Source organism: Myotis nattereri (assembly GCF_964212035.1).
Source record: "Myotis nattereri genome assembly, chromosome: 8".
NCBI classification, from domain to species: Eukaryota; Metazoa; Chordata; class Mammalia; order Chiroptera; family Vespertilionidae; genus Myotis; species Myotis nattereri.
Window position 1 is genome coordinate 55,935,196 of NC_138083.1, and position 15,652 is coordinate 55,950,847.

General features: G+C 33.8%; 1 protein-coding gene across 1 annotated transcript in view; it reads left to right on the forward strand.

The window, feature by feature from the left end:
- Positions 1 to 14,499, forward strand: part of ESCO1 (establishment of sister chromatid cohesion N-acetyltransferase 1) — a 38,061-nt gene extending 23,562 nt beyond the window's left edge. The window contains exons 8-12 of the mRNA XM_081097469.1: positions 2,757 to 2,888; positions 6,415 to 6,504; positions 9,533 to 9,676; positions 11,442 to 11,629; positions 13,313 to 14,499. Of these exons, the coding sequence (XP_080953595.1) occupies positions 2,757 to 2,888; positions 6,415 to 6,504; positions 9,533 to 9,676; positions 11,442 to 11,629; positions 13,313 to 13,460 (702 nt within the window). The 3' untranslated portion in view covers positions 13,461 to 14,499. The remainder of the gene's footprint in view (positions 1 to 2,756; positions 2,889 to 6,414; positions 6,505 to 9,532; positions 9,677 to 11,441; positions 11,630 to 13,312) is intronic.
- The last annotated feature ends 1,153 nt before the right edge of the window (positions 14,500 to 15,652 follow it).

Genomic DNA, 15,652 nt, shown 5'->3' on the forward strand with positions numbered 1-15,652 from the left:
CGTAATGTAAATATCTGATTATGCAGGATGGTCTTAGGCAACCCCTGTGAAAGGGTTGTTCGACTGCCAAAGGGATCGCGACCCACAGGTTGAGAACTGCTGCCGTAGGCAATGTATCAGTGGAAATAACCTCTATATGCTTTTGCATTCTTTCATGTGGCTACTAGAAAATTTAAAATTACATGTGCGGCCCTAACTGGTTTGGCTCGGTGGATGGAGCGTTGACCTGCGGAATGAGGGGTCCCAGGTTTGATTCTGGTCAAGGGCATGTGCCTTGGTTGTGGGCACACCCCCAGTGGGAGGTGTACAGGAGGCAGCTGATCGATGTTTCTCTCTCATCGATGTTTCTAGCTTTCTATCCCTTTCCCTTCCTCTCTGTAAAAAAATCAATAAAATATATTTTTAAAAAAATTACATTTGTGGATTACATTTCAGTTGGGTAGGGCTGGTCAGGAGATGATGATGTTACTAATTATAATGATAGCAGTTAAGACTTTGTGAATGCATTTTTCCATGTAAGCCACTCATATTAATTAAGTTAAACTATATTAAAAAATCATGAGATCAGTACTACTATTATTTCCCAATTACCAATGAGGAAATTGGGGCAGGAATGCTTACTCATTCCTATGGAAACTGCCTGCTTGAAGAGATATTTGTATACCGATGTTCATTATTCACATTAGCCAAAAGATGGAAGCAACCAAAGTGTCTATTAGTGGATGAATGGGTAAACAAAATGCGGTATATACTTACAGTGGAATATTATTCAGCCTAAAGAAGGAAGGAAATTCCGACACATGGTACACTATGGTTGAACCTTAAGGATATTAAGCTAAGTGAAATAAGCCAGTCACAGAAAGACAAATACTCTATGATTCCACTTCTATGAGGTACCTAGAGCAGTCAAATTCATAGAGACAGTCTCAGATTACACTCATTGACTGGGGAGGCCAGTAGGCAGGGTGTTTGTGCTGAACTGTGCAGATCAAAGGCCCTGGAGTGCCTTTGCTGCAGACACTCATTTTCTTTTTTTTAATATATTTTATTGATTTTTTACAGAGAGGAAGGAAGAGGGATAGATAGTTAGAAACATTGATGAGAGAGAAACATCGATCAGCTGCCTCCTGCACACTCACCACCGGGGAGGGGATGCACCCGCAACCAAGGCACATGCTCTTGACCGGAATCGAACCTGGGATCCTTGAGTCCGCAGGCCAACGCTCTATCCAATGAGCCAAACCGGTTAGGGCTCATTTTCATCGTCATTCTGAGGGAAGTCTTCGAGAACCAGGTGGTTTCCAAGAGCTGGGTAGGAAGGGGGATTAGGGAGCTGCTCTTTAATGAGTATAGAGTTTCAGTTTTGCAAAATGAAAAGAATTCTGGAGATTGGTTGCACAACATTGATGCACTTAACATTACTGAATTGTACACTTTAAAATGGTTAACATGGTAGATATGTTGTATATCTTTTTTTAAAAAAAATACATTTTAGCCGAAACCGGTTTGGCTCATTGGATAGAGTGTTGGCCTGCGGACTGAAAGGTCCCAGGTTCGATTCCGGTCAAGGGCATGTACCTGGGTTGCGGGCACATCCCCAGTGGGAGATGTGCAGGAGGCAGCTGATCGATGTTTCTAACTCTCTATCTCTCTCCCTTCCTCTCTGTAAAAAATCAATAAAATATATTAAAAAAAACATTTTAAAATTGATTTCAGAGAAGGAGGGAGAGGGAGAGAGAGACTGAAACATCAATGATGAGAATCATTGATTGGTTGTCTCCTGCATGGCCCCTACTGGGGATCGAGCCCACAACCCAGGCATGTGCCCTTCAGTCCACAGGCTGACACTCTATCCAATGAGCCAAACCAGCTAGGGCAGTATATGTATATCTTAACAACAGTTACAAATTGTTTTTTCTGCCTGAAATAGATTTGCAGGTAACTAATTTTGTCAATAGTTCGAATCCTTTAGAATTAACTTCCCTTTAGTTTTATACACAATCTTTTATTTACCATTTGATTTCTCTTTGCTATTTGACCCTCGTTTTCACGTGCTATGCATACTTATATCTTAGATTTTTTTCAGTAATTAGTTCAAATTGCATAGTTTTAGAATAGAAAGAATAAAAAGATTATTTTCATTTTAGATCTTATTGCTGAAATTTTCTTGTTGAATAAGACCAAGAATAGAAAACATTTGGTAAACATACAGTACAAGCATGATTTACTGGATCATCGTTGGTTGTAGTTAGTCTTTGGTACTTACGTAATAGATAATAGGAAAAAATTAATTTTACCTTTTCTCAAGAGTTTAACGTGACATCAAAATACTGTTTAATATCTACAAACTAGAATAAAACCATTAAAGAGAATAGACAAGGTATTAAAAAGAGTGTAAAGCACTATTTTCTCTAAACTTTAGCAGTATAAATATTCCAGATAAAAGTATATATTCTCATTTGTGGAGTATTTTGCTATTTTGGGCTTTAGGAACAAGATTGTAGTGTTAAAGATATTTCTCAGTTCCTTTCATTTGTTATTAAATGCTGTGGAGTGAGTGATCAAATTACTAAGTGGAACAGTTCTCGAAAAAATTGCACGTAGTTCAAAGAATACATCTTTATTTTTGTAATCATCATTGTGTATTATTTATTGTAGATTAAATACTTCTCACTTTATGTGACAAGTATAGAGGCTAATGTTCTAGAATTATTCTTTTGGAAGGACAAAACTCTTTTGTTTGTTTTTATAAATAGGATGCTGGACAAAAAAGATTTGGAGCAGTTTCCTGTAATGTTTGTGGCATGCTTTACACAGCTTCAAATCCTGAAGATGAAACACAGCATCTGCTCTTCCACAACCAGTTTATAAGTGCTGTAAAATATGTGGTAAGTGGAATTCATGCCTTCTAAAACAGATTTTAAAGAGATGAACAGCCAAAATTAAGTCTGAAAATTTTCCGTTTTTTTGGAAATGATACTATATACAGAGCCTTTGTATATGTACTGGCTTATTTTAAAACAAAGCCAAACATAAAAACCAGCTAATTTGTCTGGTTTATGTTGTGGGATTTTTAATTTAAGTTGTATTTTTGAGGTAGTTAATGTATCTCTTCTAACAAGTAATGCTATTCAAGTTGAGTATTTTTAAAGTTTCTTTTGATTTTAATAATTATTAGCTATTGATCAGTCAGTTTAATATTATATGGCTTGACATAATATTTTTACTTGGGGATTCATGGTGATATATATTATACCAAATAGATGGTTTGGGGATTTCCTTTGCCTTCTCTCTTATTTGCTATTATGAGAGGTTTTCTTTATCAGATTAAAAAAGAAAGTTAAGACGTCAGATTTTGTAATATACTAAAAAAGATCCCACAAAGTAAATGTTTTAGTACATATTTTTTAATGTATGTACACTTTAGGTATAATGGGTATTATTAAATATTTGTTTCTGTAAATAGCAAAGTTTTCAATAATTTTGAACCATTTTAGATATTTTATGAAAATAGTAATTTAATGTAATTGCTGTTTACCTGTATCTGAAATGGAATCTACCTGAAATGGAATATATTTCTGTTCTATACATGTTACCTTCACATTAATAAGACCTCCAGGATATCTGAACTGAGTTCACCAATTCATTTCGTGTAGGCTTTTTATATATATGTACCTGATGTTCAATTATTTAAAGGTTTTTCTTGACTTTAGTTAAATTTGTATTCTTATCTTTGGTTGAGGGGTTTATATTAATTGTTTCATTTATCCAGTTACTTCTACCCAAGATATATGGGGTTTTCTTTTTTATAGTTCCTTACTGTGGCGATCCTTTATATTCCTTATTTCATCTGCCTTTTCTGCACCTCCCCCCCCACCACCACTTAACTAAATAAAATATAAGGCGTGTGGACATAGAATATTTATAGCTTAGATATTGGCTTTTCATTTGAAATTTGTATTTTTCCATTTTGACTATATTAATATCCTTAAATTTGAAAAGAAAAACAGTTATATCGGGTAGCTAAATTATAGCGTACTTCTGGGGTAAAAATATTTCAGTTTATTTTACACATGTGAATCTGATAGGAGTTAATTTAAATTAAATGCTCAGTTTACATTATTTGATTATTGCCATCAGTTTCCTAAAATTATAAGAGATTAGGTTTAAAAAGCGTAATTCTTCATCTTAGGGGAATTTCTTAATTTCTGAGAGAAACATTGAAGAATTCAGGAAATATGTACTCTGTTTTCCACAGTACCAAGGGAAATTGGTTTATGGAGCAAGATGGAGTCATCACCTTCTAATTAAATTCTAGATCTTGTAAACTGTAAAGCAATGTGGCAATTTTAGGAAAATTGATTTCTGCCCCAGTTTCCCTCCTTCTCCCCCTTCTCCCTTGATGGGACAGAGCTATGGGTTATTTATTTTTGAAATAAACTTAAGAGAAGGAATTGAGTTTAGCAGTTGGCCATCCTTTGCTAAAATCCTTTGCTAAGGTTATTATTCTTATCTTTTGCTTTTTTTCAAATGTAGGTAAACATAGAGTCTAAGGTAGAAACTCCTCCAAAACATTGTAGCTTTTTTTTTTTTTTTTTTTGTTAGTGTATGGAGAGAGAACAAAAACATACCTAGATTAAAGATGTTCTGCTGTGCTCACAGCTCTGGATTATAGTTTGTGACATTAACTACTTATATTGGTTGTCTAGTATTGTGCTTTAGCATTAAGCAGTCTTTTTCTTTTTTGTTAAGATATAATTGAATATTAAGCACTCTTTTTTTAAAAAACGTATTTTTATTGATTTCAGAGAAGAAGGGAGAGGGAGAGAGATAGAAACATCAATGATGAGAGAGAATCATTGATTGGCTGCCTCCTGCACGCCCCCTACTGGGGATTGAGCCCACAAACTGGGCATATGCCCTTGACCGGAATCGAACCTGGGACCCTTCAGTCCACAGGCCGATGCTCCACTGAGCCAAACCAACTAGGGTGAATATTAAGTACTCTTAAGTGTTTGACAAAACATCTAAATATTTTTAATGCCAGTTATCTGTTGTGTTTGTTTCTTGGAGAGAAGCACATAGAAAATAAGTCATTTGGGTGCTCTGGCTTTAATTCATTTTAAATAGACAGTATTCAGGGACCTGAAATAAAGGTTTGTTCTACTTAAAAACAGAATAAATGAGAACAATGAGTTTTTCTTTTAAATGTTTAATTACACATTATTTAGAAAAATAAGTTAAGTAGCTTTTCCTTAGGGTAAAATTTTTCCTTTAGACATGGTAAATGTCTATGATAGTTAAAAATGGCCAAAGACCTGTTTTCAAAAGATTAAAATATTATTAAAATTAATAGTTATAGTAGAAAGTGATTCTCATAGAACCCATTTTTGGTTGACTAATATATTTCCTTTTCTTTATCCTTTTTGGTTTGGGGTTGGGGAGAGAGTGATGGTGCACTCTTTATTCCTTCATTGTACTCATCTGCCTCATTGACACCATTTGAGGAAATGCATTTTATCTGATTTATTAGAAACTATTTAGGAAGGAGCCTCTTAATGCTTCAGAAGTACATATTGCTTCTTGAAAGGCTTTTTCATGTGAAGTTGGTTGGGTAAGACAACTGGAACAACCAGTTAAGCTCATTCCTTCTGTGCTTATTATTTAAAGCTCCTAGTTTTAACCTCTGGTTCAGTCCCATCTTACTAGATTTAAGTGGCTTTTGTTTTGTTTTGTTTTTCATGCAGGTTCTGCTCATTAATCACCACGAGTGTGGATCTGAAGAAGAGTTTATTACCTCTCTTTTTTTGAGTATGTTTAACTTCAGATACACACAACGTAGCCTCTCCTTCCCTATTAGATTCTTAGAAGGTAGTTATATTTTTACAGTCTCCTTCTTGTGACTTTGATAGTTGTGACCAATAAGAATAAACACTTATTCCTTACATGTTGGGCTACTGCATGCAAATCAGTTCATTTAAAACCTCCTGGAGGTCTTTGGCATGCTAGACATAAAACCATGAGTGTGTGTTTGTGGAGGTAACCATGTTCCAAAGAAATTCGAGTTTCTTTCTTTTATCAAGAAACTAGGAGAGTTATCTTTTAGGTTTTGGGAATCATTGACTTTTAAGGGGCTTGCTTTTGGTGTGTGATTTTCAAAATTAATTAAATGGGAAATGATAAATTAAAAATAGCCTTGTGGTATCTCTGTGTGAGTAGTATAAAGATATTAGCTTGCATTGTACCTATTGTATGCTTAACAAAATTGCTGATTTATCTTGTCATTAGTTAAACATTAATAAGCATATAATTTTTTCATGTTTGCAATTTTTAGACACATTGATATTTTTTCTTGTACATGAATATGATGAATGAAATGTACATAAAATTTCTTCTTCTTTTGTTTTAATCTAGGGCTGGAAAAAAGAAAGGATTTTGGCTGAATATCCTGATGGCAGGATAATAATGGTTCTTCCTGAAGACCCAAAGTATGCCCTGAAAAAGGTAAATTTCTAGTGAAATTTCTTGTAGAATGGCTAAAATAATTTTGCAGCTAATTTTAAGAGAATAACACATTCTAGCATAGCACATTTAAACCCCAATTCTGAAAACAAGAAATCAGCATTTAAAGAATAAAACTCAACTAAAAAATCATGGTTAAACACTTGTGTGTCCAGCACATGTGAACTGAATTTTCAGTGACTTAATTACTATTCTATATTATCAGTAATTTGAGTGATGGTACAGAAAGCATGTTAGTTAATTAATAATGCCTCACAAATTTTAAGAATCAGGATTAAAATTGAAATTTGAATCATAATTTAGAAAACAAAATTAATAAATGTGAATTTTCATTCTGAGAATAGATTTCTAAATAAAAACTTATTGCAGAGGGAATCTAATAGTAGGTTTTAGTAATCCTGAAATTAAGCATGAGATAGTCATATGTTAAAAGAAAAAGAACAGCTGGAACCGGTTTGGCTCAGTGGATAGAGCGTCGGCCTGCGGACTGAAAGGTCCCAGGTTCGATTCCGGTCAAGGGCATGTACCTGGGTTGCGGGCACATCCCTAGTAGGAGATGTGCAGGAGGCAGCTGATCGATGTTTCTCTCTCATCGATGTTTCTAACTCTCTATCTCTCTCCCTTCCTCTCTGTAAAAAATCAATAAAATATATTTAAAAAAAAAAACACACCAAAAAACAAAAAAAAAACAAAACAAGATACATTTGATCTGGTAAATACAGAGTGGGCCAAAAGTAGGTTTATAGTTGTGAGTATGGGAAACACAGAGTTTATTCTTGTATTATTACTTATCATTGTATTTTCTGTACGAACAACTATAAATCTACTTTTACCAACCTTGTATGATATAGCAAACTTAATCCTCATATCTAGTGTGAGCCAAGTTTTAGTGCAACTTAGAATTGTATATTTTAAGGGTTCGAAGAAATGAACCAGAGAAATAATGAAATCTGGAACCATTTCATTATATAGAATATCTTACAAGTCAGGGAACAATAGGGTAAACTTATTTTAAGTAATATGTTAATTATATTTCAAGTAATATGTTCAACATGTTTTTCTTCAGTCTCCAGAAATTTCCTCATAATGTAAAGCAATGAGTCCAGGCATTTATTTGAAAAGCTTAATTACACTAGACTGTGTCCAGAATTTCTAGAAATAAAAGGAAAATAATATACTTTTTTTAAGGTTAACAATGGGACCTCTTTAAATTTAGGAATACTTCACCTAAAAAGGAGATTAAGGAAAATACTTTGAACCTATTATTTGAAAATTTAGCTGACATTCTACTTAAAGTGGTTCCTGACTTTTCAGGTAACACTGTATATATGACTGGACAATCCCAGATGCCCAAATAAACTTCCATTTTACCACTGCCTAACAAGTATAGACTAGCATTTAGAATGACATGTAAATATGCCACCTGTCTTTGAAACATTGATCCTTGCATAAAAACAAATACTTGTTGAATTAATGTTGGATTAATGATTGACTTAATGAAAATCAAATTATGGAAATTTTGGAATTCCAACTATGATCATTTAGAAACACACAGTGGGAACTTTGCTAAACAATCATATATGGCATCCAGACTTTTCTTATTAGTAAGACTCCTCAGTAAATGCTAATTTCCTCTTTAGTTTCTCAGGGCAAAATCTTAACCTACAGTTCAGTATGTTACTAGTTAATAACCCATAATAGGCTAAAAATTAAAATCTAGGGTATTGTGAGTCATTTACCTTTAGGAATCAAATCAGGAGTTGAATCAGGAGTTGTGAGATACTGTTCCAGGAATAGGAGTTGGGTTTTCATCATTAATCATTAAATAAGGGATGTATTATATGGTATTCTGTAACTCAGAGATGTGAATATTTAACCCTCTTAGGGGTTATTTGCATTTTAAATTTAGTAGCACAAATCCATGTTTAGTGGACTGAATATTTGCAGATTATTTTGTAACTGGAAAAGATACTAATTTTTAAGTGCCTACAAAAATCTGGACTTTGAGTTCCTACAAAGGTTTGAGCTTATCATTGACTTTGACCACAGTTCTAGGAGGTAAACTAAAGGAAGCACAGTTTGATGCCATATTAATATTAGGGGTTCAAATCCCTGCTCCTTGATTTTCTAGATGTTCAGTATCTGATATGGGAAAGTTGCTTAATTTTGAATTTTATTGCTTCCATAAGTAAAGTGAGGAAGCATAGACCTCTAAGAGATGTTGGATTTAAGTGAGATAATATTCATAACTTTGCATAATGTCTGGCCTATAAATGGTTAATGAGTAAATGTGTTTCTTTTCTCTGTGCCCACTTCATTTTACTGATGAGAGTACTAGTTAAGGCTTGGAAAGGAAAGTGGCTTTCCTGGCTAACATTCCAGTGTAGTTCTCTCTGTGATGCTTCTTAATGGGAAGCCTTAATGTTTTCATTGCCTATTATAGGACCTCTCATTTTTCTTGTTCCCTAAACTGGGCTTAGCATCACTCTGCAGTTTTCCCCCTCATTTTGTAAGTTGGTCCACAGGGTTTGAAAAACAGTTTTTGGTAGCACAGTCATTCAAAAGAACTCATTAGAGCAGTGGTTCTCAACCTTCCTAATGCTGCGACCCTTTAATACAGTTCCTCATGTTATGGTGACCCCCAACCATAAAATTATTTTCGTTGCTACTTCATAACTGTAATTTTGCTACTGTTATGAATCGTAATGTAAATATCTGATATGCAGGGTGTATTTTCATGTTACAAATTGAACATAATTAAAGCATAGTGATTAATCACAAAAACAATATGTAATTATATATTCAATATGTGTTTTCCGATGGTCTTAGGCAACCCCTGTGAAAGGGTCATTCGACTCCCAAAGGGGTCGTGACCTACAAGTTGAGAACCGCTGCATTAGAGGATGTCCTCACAATGATATACTCAACTTATTGACTTGAAATTGTATATTTTTACATATATACAATGCTTTCATTATTTTTTTTTTAAATACTGTTCTTTACTTGACAGGTTGACGAAATTAGAGAGATGGTTGATAATGATTTAGGTTTCCAGCAGGCTCCACTAATGTGCTATTCCAGAACTAAAACTCTTCTCTTTATTTCTAATGATAAGAAAGTAGTTGGCTGTCTAATTGCAGAACATATCCAATGGGTAAGTGATTTTTAGAGTGTTCATATATAGTTTGACATTTAAAGAGTTTATTATGTAATCTTGAATAACATAATCCTAGTAAATTTATGAACATTTAATGTAAGGAAGAGTGTGAATGCAAAATTTCTGTGTGTAATTCTTTACAACAATAGAGCTGTATTTTCAGTGGATATTAGGTTCTCAAGTCAAGTATGTAAGATAAAAATTGTATAAATCAAAAATGCTTTTAAATTTTATTTAGGAAGTTTCCATGTTGGATACTAATGTAATGTCTGTACCAATTAGTCCCCTCTGTTTTGGAATAAAGAGTTGGAAAACTATAGCTCTAGGTCAAAATCCAGTCTGTTTTTGTAAATAAACTTTTATGGTAACATAGCCATGCCCATTTACTTACATATTGTCTGTGGTTTCTTTCACACTACAAAGCTTGAGTTAAATAGTTGCAAGAGAGACCAGATGGCCTTTTATAAAAAGTTGCCCACCTCCAAAATAGGTCACCACATCTTTGGTTGAAATCTAGATGATGAGTTGGCTTGCATTTAGGATCTAAATTGTACAAAAACACAAGCAGTAGAATCAGTGAAAGGAATATGTTCACATTATGAGAGTTAGGTAGTAACAGACTAACTTAAAACAAAAGATCCTGAAATCTCCTTAATCATGCTCACTTTGAGGCATACCCCATTTGAAATTTGTCTCTTTTTAGCTGAGTTCTTACTGATGAATTAAATACTTACTGAATTTGACTTCTATTCAGTTGGTATCTTTTAGGTTGCTTGCAAAGGTGTACTTCATCAAGAAATTTTCTAATAAGTCAAAATAAGTGTGTGAGTTAATTTCTGTACGTGAAGCTATTTTTTCAAAAACAATTCAGCCTGAAATTGTGTAGTTTTATGAATCTTGCTGTTTATAATAACAAAATTGATTTCAATCAATAGCTGATAGAGGAGTTTGGGAATATTAATTTTATATAAAATGACTAACTCATGAAAGCTTGCCATATTGAAATTGAGTTAATTTTACATTGTGCAAAACCCTTGTGTTTTTTTCTATCTTACCTAGTTCTAAAATGACTTGTAGAAGTGTTTAGACTAGAAGATAGATCTGTAATGCTTGCTTTTTGTGTTGTTGTTGTTAATTCTTAATTGTATTGTCTAATTATTTTAAGTTTAATACTAGACTGGTGGAGAAGATGTATGTTTTTAAAGCACTTTGTTTTTTTTTTAAGAAAGAGATGAGTGTGTGAGGAAAAGTACTTTTCTAAATTCTTGATTACTCTGCCATCCCTATTCCTAGTTCCCACATAGCCGTGAACCCTAGAACTATGGCAGCAATCACAAAAACCATTGTTATGACTACTGAGTTCTTAAGATGTACTTTTGCTGGTCCTTAGGATGTGGGAGGTAGAGACAACTAGCATTCAGTTCCTATTGTGTCAACCCTGATGACAAGGTGCTTTGTATGTATTACCTTATTCAGTTTCTCAACAATTCTCAGAAAGAAATGGATATTTCCAATTTATAGGTAACGAACTCAAGCTTAATGAAGTAAGTAACTTCCTCTCTTGGTTATGTAACTGGTAAGTGAATTAGAACAGAATGTAGATCCAGATCTATTTCCTAAAATGAATGTGAAACCATAAATAGTCCCCATAAGTTTGTTAAGAAACAAGACAAATGTAGTGACCTCCTCACTAAGGTTAGTACTAGATAATTGCTAAGTAATATTCTTACTTGAAAATTTTTTCCAATTTTGATACCTATAGGGCTACAGAGTTATAGAAGAAAAACTGCCAGTGACCAGGTCAGAAGAAGAAAAAGTCAGATTTGAAAGACAGAAAGCCTGGTGCTGCTCAACATTGCCAGAGCCTGCAATCTGTGGGATCAGTCGAATATGGGTATTCAGCATGATGCGTAGGAAGAAAATTGCTTCTCGAATGATTGAATGTCTAAGGTAATTTGAATGTAATCCTTCACATTCTTTTTAGTACTTTAGATAAACTTGCCTTAACTTAATAATATTATTTATAAATTATCTAAGCCTTTTATTCATTTTTCTTGTGCTTTTATCACTTGATTTTTAATCAAAGGTATTGAGGAAAAGACTCAGATGAATTGCATGTTTTGGTTTTTTGTTCTTTAAAGAACCTTTGCTGCCGAAACTGGTTTGGCTCAGTGGATAGAGCGTCGGCCTGCGGACTGGAGGGTCCCGGGTTCGATTCCGGTCAGGGGCATGTACCTAGGTTGTGGGCACTTCCCCAGTGGGGGATGTGCAGGGGGCAGCTGATCGATGTTTCTCTCTCATCGATGTTTCTGACTCTCTGTCTCTCTCTCTTCCTCTCTGTAAAAAATCAATAAAATATATTAAAAAAAAAAAAAGAACCTTTGCTAAAAGATTAATGGAAAAGGTTAAAATTAGTCATGCAAATGAGGTTTTTAGTTCAAGTTCTTGTTTTTGTTTATTCATAGAATCCGTATCTACTATCTATTGATACAGTTTTCAAAATAATCCATCATTATTTTTTGTTTTTTTAAAAATATATTTTATTGATTTTTTACAGAGAGGAAGGGAGAGGGATAGAGAGTTAGAAACATTGATGACAGAGAAACATCGATCAGCTGCCTCCTGCACACCTCCTACTGGGGATGTGCCTGCAACCAAGGTACATGCCCTTGACCGGAATCGAACCTGGGACCCTTCAGTCCGCAGGCCGACACTCCATCCACTGAGCCAAACCGGCCAGGGCATCCATCATTGTTTTAAATGAGATTCTAAGGCTCTGAAATCTTAGCGCCTTTTTGTGTTTCTTTTCTCCCCCTTATTTTATTACTGAGTCATGATTCAGAAGGGCTCAGATCTATCCACCCTTTTCATGACAAGAGGCAGGTCTGTTTTTAGCTCTTTCAGAACTAAATCTAGAAAATGCAGCTGACTAAATAATAGTCTTAAATAAGGGTATTGCTCCTTCTTTAAACCTTGTAAAACTTTTTATAACAATCATAAGATTGTTCTAGTTTATAAAAACATAAAACAGTATAGCCATTGTATTTGTTCTGTGATAGTGAGATTGACACAATAAGCTTCCTATTAAAGCACATAGAATTTTTACTTTTTTCATTTATTGATCATTCTTGTTTCTGGATTATTCATTGCAAATATATAGAAATACAATTAATTTTTTAAAATATTGATATTGTGTCCTATAAAATTGCGGACCTCATTTTTAATTAGACTCTAGTACATTGTTTTGAATAGTAGAGGTATGTGCAGAGATAGCCTTACCTTGTTTCTGATCTTGGGGGAACAATTTTCACTCTTCCACCATTAACATTTGGTGTTCCTTGCTGTTCTTTTTCAGTTTGAGAAAATTCCTTCTACTCAGGGTTGTTGAATATTTCTGTCATGAAAAAGGGTTGGGTAAATGTTTTAAAAACCATTGTTGCTTTCATAAATTTTTTTTTACCTCAAATTATTATATTTTAGATGAATAGTTATTTTCAACATTTTGGCATATACAACATTACCTAAAAAGTCTACTCAAACTGTATTTGACAGGTTTTTCTAATTTTAATGATTCCTAACCCTATTAATAATTATTTTACCCTTCCACTTCCCCACCCCTCTTATTTTTAATAGGAGTAACTTTATATATGGCTCGTATTTGAGTAAAGAAGAAATTGCTTTCTCAGATCCCACGCCTGATGGAAAACTGTTCGCAACACAGTACTGTGGCACTGGTCAATTTCTGGTATATAATTTTATTAATGGACAAAATAGCACCTAAAACAAAATCTTGCCTACAGTACCAGAAGACATCTATTGAAGAGTGGACTGGTTGCTGACTTTAACCAGGAACTAGGGCCATTTTTGTTACAATGAACTCAGGACTGGCAACAGCCATGAGGTTGTTCCATTTTCATAAAATTGGAAACAATGCAGTAATAGCTTATTATTGTTTTGTTTTTTAAAGAAGATATTTTATTATCTTTTACAGAAATTTATGATTAATGTATTTTATCTATAGTTATTTAGACATGTTTACATGCAGCAGATACTTGTTCATAGTGGACTGAAAACTAATGCAAGGACTATGGTCTCAGTGATAAGTATATTTTGAAGTTCTTAATATGGAAATATACCAGTGTAATTTGGTACTGTATTTTTTTTAATATATTGATCTGCTGATACCAGTTACAATTTTAAAGATTGTATTTTCACAGAGCGGAAACCAGTGTTTTTAAGCTATTATTCAAGAAGGGTATAATATTAAGTGTTTAGGAATTCAAAGCTAATTTTTTAAGGGCCTGACATATACTTTGAAGGAATCTCCACTAAAAAGCAAAGCTCCAAATAAGCAGAAGGAATTTGGAATATTGAGCTTTTCCTTCCATTTCTCTCTTTCCTGCTCTTGAGGGCAGAAAGAAGTGGAAGGTTGTAAAGAATTGAGTCTCCTTCTTGGAGACATATAAATGACTAGAATTAGTAAGGTACCGTCTAAAGTTTATTATCCTTTTATTCTGATTTTACTTCTTAAATGGCAACTGGGCACACTTAGGCTGTTAACAGAACTCCAAAGAGATTTATAAAAACCCATGAAATAGTTGCAAGCTAAATATTAATGACTTGGTATCTGCTTGTTATTTCCTCAGAAATTACTACACTGAGTATATACCCTAATTACTGGACTTCATTTTGATACTTGTCAATCCTTCATAGTGCCCTCTACTTTTAAAGGGTTTATATGTTGAAAACTGCTGTGGCCTTTTATGACTTGTATATAATGTAGGATAAAATAATAAAATACTTGATAGCTTTTTCTAAGTAATAAATGAGTGGTGTGTTGTCATTTGTGCTTTTTCAGGGAGTTTAAGTTTGATATCTTAAAAAATGATGAAAACACTGGCTCCTTAAAAGATTAGTTTTCACCAGTTTGCCAAAAGATCAGCATATCAGCAACAGCTCCTCTGAACTTTAATAAAAGGCAAATCCTGACATGAGAATATAAAGAGCCACAGCCCAAGAATGAAGCACCATAGTGATTTAATATAGATTATTTTTATGAGCTGAAATTATATCTCCATTAAAGAATGGCTAAAAGTTTGGGCCTTAAGATTAACAGTCAGGCGTACATTTTATCTCTCAATAGATATATGCTTTTTAAATTTAGAGAATGGTTAAGGCCCTATACTTGTTAGGGGTGTAATGATAAGGCAGTTTAAGTATTTTCCTCTAATCTCATAATCCAGATCCAGTTTCCATGCAAGCCATAGTATGCTTCTTTAGGGATACAAAATTTGGCAGTTTCAAGGAGACCTGGGGATAAAGAGGATATATTGATTGGTTTAAATGTTGTTATTAGGAAATCAGTTTATTTTCATGTTTATATTTTTGAAGATGTCGTCTCTCACATCTTTTATAATCTAGGTATTTCCTTAAGAATAGTATTAATAATATCTAACATTTGAGTTTTTGTTGTATGTCACTCCCTGTGTATGGTGCTGCATTATTTTATTTAGTTATCATGACAACCTTATGAAGTAGAGTTTATAAATAAGGAATCTGGAACTTAGAAGGTAACGAAGAGACTACTAAAGGAGTCTGAGTAAAAAATTTTGAAACATTGAACTAAAGCTGTGTTGTATGGGATGAAGATGAGAGAAGATGGATAAACTCTGAGACAATACAGTGGAAGATTTCGTGCGAGTTGATAACTGACCAGAGAAGAGTCATGGCAAAGGATCTAGGGTAATTGGGAATTTTGATTTGGGTAATTGAGTAGATGTATTGACTGAGAAAGGAATACTGGAGAATTATGTTGGGAGGATTGGATAGGAAGGATGAATTCAATTTTGGTAAAGATTTTAAGGTAGTTGAATATTTTCCAAGTGGCGATAACCTACCTAATAAAGCGGGAATATGCTAATTGACCCTCATGCCATCGCAAAGATAGCGGCGCCCATAGCCAATAAGGAGGGA